At 47.8% G+C, this 10,299-nt stretch overlaps 1 protein-coding gene across 1 annotated transcript in view; it reads left to right on the plus strand.

Annotated features, from left to right (window-relative positions):
• The first annotated feature begins 2,707 nt into the window (after window positions 1-2,707).
• IQSEC3 (IQ motif and Sec7 domain 3) overlaps window positions 2,708-10,299 on the plus strand; it is a 26,251-nt gene continuing 18,659 nt past the window's right edge. The window contains exons 1-2 of the mRNA XM_009995191.1: window positions 2,708-3,795; window positions 8,614-8,775. Of these exons, the coding sequence (XP_009993493.1) occupies window positions 2,708-3,795; window positions 8,614-8,775 (1,250 nt within the window). The remainder of the gene's footprint in view (window positions 3,796-8,613; window positions 8,776-10,299) is intronic.

The raw sequence follows: 10,299 nt of genomic DNA on the forward strand, positions 1-10,299 counted from the left end.
CCCAACACAATTAGCTCTACATTTTTATTAACCAGACCATTACGGTCAGTTGTCAGTGATAACTGTCTGGGTAGGGCCTGTACAGGTTATTAGTTTAATTTGTATTTGTCTGCATGAACGTTCCTCCTGAAGAGAAGGGCCAAGGAATAACTCGGCCTCTTTCCAGGGAGGCCAGCTTTGAAGAGGTGTGGCAGGAGTGCTGGTTTTATGGAGGGTCATTTTGGAAAGAAGGACAAAGAATCCCAGCAAAACCCTTGTGCTTGCTACCCTGAATCTTTTCTTGTCTCTTTCCTGCCATATCAAACTCTGGGGATAAGCAGAGACCTTGTTTATCCAAAAAGCCTACTGACAGGTCTTGTGGTAAACGAACCTGAATCTATGATCATTGTGTGGGTGATTTTTAGCACCAGTTCTGCAGACCATTTCTGGGAGGGCAGCAGGGCAAGTATTAGGCCAATGTGTGTTTTTTTTAATTAGGGATAAGCAGAACTCTGAGCCAGCTGTCTCTACAACTGCAGTGGTCAACCCCATTGCTAAACAAATTGCTAGTAGTTCTCAGTGCTAAGCTTTGATGCTTGATTTGGACAGATGAGAATTCAGGGGCAAAGCAAACAGAAAACAGAAGCATACCTTATGTCTGAACACAAGGCAGGAGGTCCCTGCTTCATTTCTAGCAAGTGACCTATAAAAGGATGTGTGTGTCCCATGCTCCCTTGCAGAAATGGCAGCCTCTCATCCAGTGCAGCTGGATCCTTAGACCTGTTGCTGCCTGGGGCAATGGAGTGCCAGTGGGCAAGGCCTTCAAAACTTTCTCCAGCAGCCAAGATACCAGTGCAGGGACAGAATGTCTGGGGTCATGTTGTTCCTCTCTTCCTGTCATCTCCCAATGTCATACCACCTACTTCCAGAGGAGTTAGTATTGGAAAGATGCCAGAGGTGAGTGACAGAGCACTGGAACAGGCTGCCCAGAGAGGCTGTGGAGTCTCCTTCACTGGAGACATTCAAAACCCACCCGGACGTGTTCCTGGGTGACGTGCTCTAGGTGATCCTGCTCTGGCAGGGGGGTTGATCTGGATGATCTTTCGAGGTCCCTTCCAGCCTCTAAGATTCTGTGATTCTGTGTGATTTTGTGTGTGATTTGCACTTCTCATAGCTGTCATTCCAGGCCTTCACTTGTCTCTAGATCAGTCACTGATGGTTTTATCTGTAAATTAAGTAGTATTACCAAAAAGGAAAAGAAGAAAGAAGTAGATTACATGACGTGACTCTACAAACTGAGGCTCATGCCTCAATCTCCCTATGACAACAAAAACAGTTTGCATTTAAACTCAGACCTTCTGTGAGCTCAGTCCTTCATCCTGTGAGTACGGGGCCAGCAAGGCACAGTGGTGATGAGCAAGTGGTATCTGTCTGGGAATAAGGATGCAGACAGTAAAACTCATCCTTCAGATCTGCTAATGTGCTCATGCTCACCACAGTAGCGATGTAGTTAGTCCTCTGTTAATTCAGAACTGATTTTACCAGGACTCCCAGACCTGCATTTCACCTTTTTTTGGCTTTTCCGTATGTGCACACACACATAAACACTACAGTCTGCACCTGCACCCTGGCCTGTGAAATGCCAACCGCGTAGAGTTTAGCTCATAGTTCAGCCAAAACATCAGTTAAGGTAATTTGAGTTCATCCTTGTTTTTTTTTAAATCACATCATCCACCATCATCTTTGCACTGTCTCCCCTATCTCCTGGCAGTCACTCACTGGAACCAAGTAATCTAAAATTTGCTGATAGCACATTAGTGAAGGTCCAGGTGCAGAGGAAGAGTGGGGGTTACCAGGAAATATAAACACTAGACTAGGGAAGGGAAATTACCATACATACTTGCTTTGTTGAAGCCTGTTGAGATACCACTTAGCTATGTGTGTATGTATGTATTTACATGTATGCTTGTTGTTACCAGCTCCGGAAGGAGTAAATCCTCCTGCTACTTGTTTTTAATACCTTGTCTAAACATTTAAAATTAGACTTTCTTACCTTTCAAACTAAGAGTTGTTTTTTTTCTTGGATAGTTTTCATTTCAGTGGTTGCTGACACCTGAAAAACTCAGATATCAGAAAGGAAGACACTTTGGAATTCAGAGTGCTCTTTAAAAACACTTAACAAATCCAGCCTCCACTAACTTCTATGGAAGCAGATGTTTCTCATTAGCTCCTATGATCAAGCCAGCATTTTCTGCATTTAAGAATTAGCTTTTCTTTCATTTTTCTGAATGATTTCTCCTTTCCTTGAGAGTATTTCCTAAAGTGACTTAGGAGGGGAGGAGCATTAGTAACACTTTGAAGCGAGGGATGATGCTTGACGTTACCAGGGCACTGTTGGGCAGAAAGACTCATAGCTGGAACACTATTTGCTGTGACGAGCTTGCCCTAAAGGCCATCAAAAGTGGGTCTGCAAGGGAAGGGCACCTCCAGGCTCCTGCTTGTGTGGCTGGCACTCTAGGAGGAGGCATGACCATGTTAGCCATGCCCAGAGGGGGGCCTTCTGTTGAAATCAAGGGCATAGCAGGGCAGAAAAAATCTAATTCAGTGTCAGAAGTTCCTCCAACAGTCATTACAGACTAATCAGTGTAGGAACTAGGGTCACAGAAAGCCGCCAGAAGTCAATTAACAAAAAAATAACCTCTCCTGTTTGTATGTCTTTCAGATCGAAATGCTAGAGCACAAATATGGAGGTCACCTGGTGTCTCGCAGGGCAGCCTGCACCATCCAGACTGCGTTCCGGCAGTACCAGCTCAGCAAGAACTTTGAGAAGATCCGCAACTCCCTGCTGGAGAGCCGCATGCCACGCCGCATCTCTCTGAGGAAAGTCCGGGTCCAGAACTCAGAGAGCTTCTCTGCTGAGAAAGCCCTGGTGGAGGGCTACAACTTTGTGGGCATCCCCCTAGTGAGGTCTCCGTCTTTGCCAGCTACCATCAGTGGGGCATTGACTGAGCTGGAGGACTCCTTCACAGAACAAGTTCAGTCCCTGGCCAAGTCTATTGATGATGCCCTCAGCACCTGGAGCCTAAAGACCATGTGCTCACTGCAAGATGGAGGCTCATACCAGATAAGAGAGACTTTCAGTGCCAGCTCAATGCAGCCAAACCAAGACTTAGAAACTGAGCTGCAGGACAAGGAGAAGGAGGAAGGGCTTCTACCAGATACCCTACCCAAGAGCAGCAGCACTCTCATGATGGCTTTTCGAGATGTCACAGTCCAGATCGACAACAAGAACATCTCTGTCTCATCGTCTACCTCGGTGTCTATGGCAAACTGCCTCAGCAGCAGTGCCCAGGCCGAGCTCTCTCAAGCTATCAAGGCTGAAGAAAGCCCAGGAGAAGGGGAGGGAGAAACCAGTGGACCACTGGCTGCCCCAGAGAGCTTACCTGAGGCCAGAGCTCTCCAGAACAGCCACACTTTCACCGAGGTGAATGTCAGTACTAATGGCACAGGAGACATCAATGCTGAGCCTGGAGAGATGGCAGTGCAGAAGCTCCAGTTTGATGCTAGCAATGAGATGGGGCAAAGCAAAGGCTCTGAATCAGAGAATGCAGACAACTCAGAGCAGCTGAGCAGCAGCAGCACCTCCACTTCAGCCAAGTCAGCCTCTGAGGTGTCCTCAAAAGAAGCATTGCAGGCTATGATCCTCAGCCTCCCAAGGTACCACTGCGAGAACCCAGCTAGCTGCAAGTCCCCCACACTTTCCACTGACACCATGAGGAAGCGCCTCTATCGCATTGGGCTGAACCTCTTTAATATGTAAGTGACTCTTCCTCCTTCATGTTTCCCAGCCTGTTTCATGCCTCACAGGATCGGGGGGTGGCAGGCTCTTCTTGGTCTAGATCCATCTCCAGGGAAGTTCTTTCATATTCAAGGGCATGACCCCTTGGATTTGCAATGCAGACCACAGGTTAGATGCCCATAAGCTTTCTCCCTGAGGTCCCCCAACTGCTGTCCTGATCTACTGCCCAAAAGACAAACAAGCCCAGTGCCCCATGAGTAGTGCCCACACTCTCCTGGATTCTCAACCTTCAGTCTCAGTTCCTGTCCATTTGGCATTTGCCAGCTGAGCCTGGGATCTAGGCTCCTGCTCCACGCTGTTGCAAGGGAGCAAGCATAGCTGGGGATGTAAACCCAGCCCTGGTTACTTAACATGGAGCACGTCCAACTAAAGAGAGAGAGACAGAAGTAGAGCTGAGCTTAGCTAGCCTAGTATGAGTGCTCTGGGTGTCATTTTCCTTCTGTTATTTGGGTAGGTTTTCACCTGATGACAGACTGTGTTTAGTCATCTCATTCTGATATCCTATGAAAAGGCTGTAGGTGTGAAAGCAAAAGCAGAGAAGCCCAGAGATTACCATCAGAAGAGGTTGAGGGGTCACATATAGTCTATTTTGGATTGCCAAAAAGCAGCTGAGCTTCTACAAGGAGCTTTAGATTTGCTTGTTGCCTTTCAATGATATTTTTCTCCTCAAAGCAAGCCATGAGAATTATTGGGGTTTGCTCCATCATCACACTCTCATCTTGTGCTGTTTTGGTTTCCATTTGAGTCCCCAGATTAAGTTGCTGGGGGTTTATTGTACCCATACGAGAAGAATATTTTGCCACACATTTTTGTGGGCCTTTTGGTCAGAGCAAGGACTAAAGGTTACACAGTCCTAGGCAGAAGGTTTGCACAGACAAGGGGGCAATGCACAGAATTTATGTATGTGTAGTATGGAGGCTGTGGTCTCCAGGAGGAGGAAGAGAGGTTTTTAGGGCTGGGTTCAGAGCACATTCACAACTGAAGTGATGTTAGAGCAGACAGATTTGTGACTCTTACAGAACAGAGGAGGACATTTTACTACCTCTGAGATCACATTGTGAACAGGTGGGTCTATGTATATATATCAAAGTCAAGCTCTGGGCACACAGATTTGCCTGATGAACACAAGCAGGCTGGAAGGAGAGAACAGAGGCACCAGACACAGGCGGTGTTGGTTATGATGGAGATAGTTCCAGGTCCACGCATGTTCTGGTGTTTGTGTTAGTATAGGTGTACTTCTGGAAGGGGGATGTGGGGCTCACATCTCTGCTACTAAAAGTTTCAGTATTCTCAGCGGTGCTTGGCAGATCTTCCTCCACCCAGTGTGCTTTCTTTTGGTTCCTGCACATTTGACACGAACACCAATGTGAAGATAAAGCAGGAGTGAAAATGCTTTTTCCCAGCCTCTCCTCATCCCCCAGTCTGCCTCGCACACATTCATGTGACAGATTAGCAGCACCAGGTCTGTTTTGGGGAAGCAGCTCTGCTGTCCTCCTTCATTCAGTGACCTAAGTTGTATGCATCTTGCAGGTCCCTGTGGGATAGAAGACTTACTGTGGCACTCCAAAACACAGCTTCCTAGCCAGGCCTCCTCTGCTCCCTGGAAACTAGCTACTGAAATGATGTGTGAAAACCTGTAAGGTTTGGTTCTCTTGACAAAAGTTTGGAGGACAGGAAGGGATGGAACTGACCTGTTAACTCTCGGGAGTGAACCCTGTGTTTTATTCTCTGAGTGTGATCTAAGTGACATGTCACTTAGACACTGTACCGTACCTCCATCCAAGGGGCTGGGGAGGCCATTCAGCTTCCTGCAGTTATTTGGTTGCTGGTTTACCTGGCAATTTCTAACAAGAAGCCAGTTTACCACTGTAGGGTTTGCAACGTGGGCACCAACCCTCAGGGCATGGAGCCGGAGCTGTCTGTGTGCGCACACACATCCTTTTTGCTGATCCCTTCCCTGGGCCAGGAGCTGAAAGCTTCCAGTTGCTAGCAGCATCTGCCATAGCCTATCTGGCATTGCATTTCCAGAAAGGAGTGCTCTGACTCAGAGCAGGCCCCTGGGAACACATCAGTGCTGTGCTGCGGCGGCACCGTCCCCCTCCCCACTCCACAGTGAGGGGGTGGAATCCCTGGAACGGAGAGTGCTTCATTATGCAGCACTGCTGTAATAACTCAGTGTGTGTGGGCAGCTGGCTGCGTGGGCAGAGGGAAAGCCAGCAGGACAAGAGGAATCCCGCAGCATTTGCTGGCTGTGCTTAAAACTCCTGCAACACTAAAGAAAATAGCAGGGACCAGGCTCAGGAGAGATGGAAGTGGAGGTGTCTGCAGCACATCTGGGTACAAGCCGCATGCTGCAGTATATGGGATACTTCTGCAGATGTTCAGTGACAGAGATGCTGTATTGCTATCAGGATTTTGCCGGGAACAGAATGAATGCCAGGAAAAACTGATGAAGGGCTGCTGTTATTTGAAGAACAATATGTGCAAGTATATTTGAGATATAGTCTAGGCAGTGCAGGAGAGCTGTCACAGCTAGACTGTTTTATTCTACATCCTTTTGCATTGTGTAAGCCATCTCTACTGAAATCTGCACATCTGCCACTGTGTGAGCTGATTTTTCAGACCTTATTCAGCTCCAGTCCAGTGGCTTTGGAGTCACACCAGTGTAGCTGAGATAATCTTCGTGCTGTGAACATCATGCTGTCCCCTGCCAAATGCCAAAATGTGCAGGTGGAGGTGGATTTTGGGTATCTCAGTAGCTTAGCTTGACTTTAGCCCTGACCATATGACCTTTGCACTTAGCAGACAATTTTGCTTGTGCTCTTCAAAGGTGAATCAGGAAATCTGTGTGATAATACAGTAGGTGCACTTTTTCTTTTCTCTGAAGAAGGCCTGGGAATTTCAATATCAGATCTTGCAGCTGTCCTGTTTGTAAATTTAATGGGCTAACTTGTACTCCCAGCCACTCTCCCAAAGGATGCTTCATGGCCCAGGATATTTTATTTGTGACATTACAGAATAAACTGAACTATTTCAGGCCTGCCTACTTTTTGTATACCCATGAGGCCTGTGTAAGGAGCAGGCCATTATCCTGAATGCTGATCCCCTTATAGCTAGACATATGTTGCTCACCCACATCCTTCACCACCTGACAGTGTCACAGTCTGTGCCTGTGCATATCATGCATTCACGTGCTCTGAGTTCTCATCCTATCCTTTCATCACCCCAGGAACTGCCAGAGCAAACTCCTTGAGCCTTGACAAAGATCCCTGCATTTGGGTTAATGATAGAAGTATGGCATCCTTTCATGAAGAAGCTGCCCTCCTACCTCTTCCCACTCACGGGCTCAGAGAACCAAAGGAATGTGGAAACACTTATTCCCCTCAGCAAGAGTACACCATGACAGACACCCTTCAGTGGGGCATACTGAAATAGAGGAAGAAAACCTCCTGCACAGAACACACATACACACTCGTTCCTGTCTGTACTGTGGGGCAGGCCCCACATAGGCTCTCAGCCACTCCCAGGGTACAAAGAAGCATGTGTACTTACAGGAGACATGAGGAGAAAGCCAAACTATGCAGACACAGGGGCTGTGATGAACATATATGGTGCAAGAGAAATCTGCGTGTACAGGATGTAGACACACACAAATGCGTGTGCTTTTTGAGACACATGCTGCCCCCAAAGAACTGCATATGTGGTCACAGACACTGGCACACCAACAAGCAGAAAATCACTCCCACAGCTAAGCAGCTGGGCCCACCCAGCACCAGGCCTGTTCTCAGAGTCACTCACAGGCTCAGAGGGAGAAAAACCCACTGTCTGGGAGCTGCATGCAGTGCTCTCCCAGCTCTGACAAGGCATTCTCCAGGTGCCTGCTCTCATCCACCCACACACAGAGATTTCTGCCTGAGGGGAAAATCAGTAGAGAAGGGAATAACAACACAGCTGAGGGTGGTGGAAGTGGAGGAAAAGACAAGCAAATCTGAGCATGGGATTTCTGTTCAGGTGGCCAATGCCAGACTCAGGTGAGGAAGGCATCAAGTGTCACTCAACACTGAGCACTAAAAAATGTATGAAAAAGAGAATTACTTTTAAGGAAAAAGTGCTCACCTTTGGCCGTCCCCCTTTGTGTCTGGAGTCTCAGTCTCTTCACAGCCATGTTTTACCCTTTGCCCTTTTCTGCCGTACAGAAGGTGCAACCCCAGCTCCCCTAAAGCAAAGGGTCACATGCCCATCTCTCACCCATCTCTCACAAGCTGTCCTTGGGGACAGCTCTTTCTGGGTTGCATTTGGAGCTGCTGACTGTATTCGTTTTTTTTCTCTTTCATTGCCTGTTCTGTCTGTCTGGGACACAGTTAAAATTGTCCTCACAGGGATTCTACACAAATCAAGCTGGGGCAGGGAGAATACAAGAAACTTTGACTCTGGAGCAGACAGATGGCAGAAGAGTCACCAATAAGGCTGGTATCATGCAGCAGAATCCTTTGTGGCAGTGGCATGGCACTTGTGATGGCCAGGTTACACAGTAGGTGCTGCAAGTGACCCAGCAGGTCCCATGGCATCCTTTTGTCCTCAGCAGCAACTGGGGAAGATTCCCCCAAGTCACTTTTCCTTGCCCCCACCAATCCCATCCCTGCCACACACATTAACTCATAGGTACCCATGCATACACTGAGAGCTGCATTGCTGCAAGCCATCAGGTGAACCAGGGGCAATAATGCCTCAAAGGGAACATGTAAACTCACTGTGTCTCTGTCCTTTCCTTTCAGAAACCCAGACAAAGGGATCCAGTTCCTGATCTCCCGAGGCTTCATCCCAGACACCCCCATTGGTGTGGCACACTTCCTGCTCCAGCGGAAAGGTCTCAGCCGCCAAATGATTGGGGAGTTCCTGGGCAACAGCAAGAAACAGTTCAACAGGGATGTCCTTGAGTAAGTATGGAAACCTCTTCCCTTCCTCCCTGCACTACAAAGGAATTGCCAGCCCACTCTGTTCCTGGCTGCACCAGCAGGAACCCCGTCCTCTATGCCTCTCCATCCCTACTCTGCAGGAACTTCACTGTTCCCAGTCCCTATCCAGCACCTCTCGATGCATTCCCCAGCAGTGTGTTTCCCTCTTAATATGAGCAGCCTTTTCATTTCTGTCTCTCCTCAGAGGGCCTGCAATAATCTAGAAGAGGCTCAGCACTGTCAAGTGGTAGGACTAGTGATTCTTGGAGGTTTGGTGGCTGGGAAACTGGCTGGGGTCTCACCCCATCCAGATAAAGCACCTCTGATGATTTCTGGGAAGTACTAAGAGAGACAGAGGAGGAAAAATATCTACTCCTTAGTGTGAGAGTAGCAGGGAATAGTGAATGCTGGCTCCACCCCTGGTTCTATTTCTGCCCAGTTTTGAATTGGGTGGCCTTTTAAATTTCTCTAACTGCACTATGGGGGTAATAAGAGGGGAGTTGGTTCTGTTTGTCATGCTGAAGAGGCCTGCATGAGGGACCATGCTACTAAGGATGTATCATTACCATTGCAGTCACTGAGCACTGAAGAACTTCCCCACTCCAAAAACTCCAGTGGGCTGAACTGTCCCTTTTCTGAACAAGATCTCACATTTCCTCCCTGCCTTTGCTGGATTGTTCCCTTCAGTTCTCTCACCGTTACACCCTCCTGGTCACACAAGCCATGCATCTCTCAGTCTACACCTCTCTCCTCTTTCAAGACTTGCAATTTGGGCTGGAAAATCCTGTGATTACCTGAGAAATATACTACCTCAGTTCCTGCCTGTTGCTCTGCCTTCTGCACTGCAACCATTGCTAACTTGTCATCCCCAAGCATTGCAGGAGTAGGGTCTGAAGTGCTGAGAAGAAAAGTATTTTGCCTGTTGCTCTAAGATGATAGGCTCTCCCAAGTCCAACCATCATCCCTACTCTACAAAGTTCTCCTGAAGATGTGCCTTTGTTTCCTCCTTGGTTCTGATCTACTTCAGATAAGGGAAAATGAGAAAGCACAGTACTCTATAATGATGAAAAAGGCACATCAGAAACAGGGGACACCAGCTCTCCCACTCTGAGAACTGTTACAGTGAAAGCAGGACAAGTTTGCACCAGAATGTGAATGTGAGGGCTACCATGCAGGGTCATGTGACCTGTGTCATCAGGGCCCAACAAGTTCATTCACAGACTCATTTCAAGAGATGACCAGCACTCAGCTGGGTGTTTCTTTTATTAGGCAGAAGCACAGTTCTTAGTGAAAGCTGCCTTTCCTTTAGGTAGGAAGTCCTTTGGACTGGATCCTCTATTATATTGTCCCATTCTCCAAAATATTCTCCATCTTCCCTTGGATTTTGGCAGTGATTTCTCTTTAACTAAGCCCAATGGAAACCCTAAATCCAATACACACACCACTTGAACTCCAGGGAAGGACAGGAGGATGCCAGTTCAAGAGCCAAATCTGGGCCCAAATTTC

The sequence above is a fragment of the Chaetura pelagica genome, unplaced genomic scaffold (assembly GCF_000747805.2).
Source record: "Chaetura pelagica isolate M959 unplaced genomic scaffold, ChaPel_1.0 scaffold343, whole genome shotgun sequence".
Classification (NCBI taxonomy): domain Eukaryota; kingdom Metazoa; phylum Chordata; class Aves; order Apodiformes; family Apodidae; genus Chaetura; species Chaetura pelagica.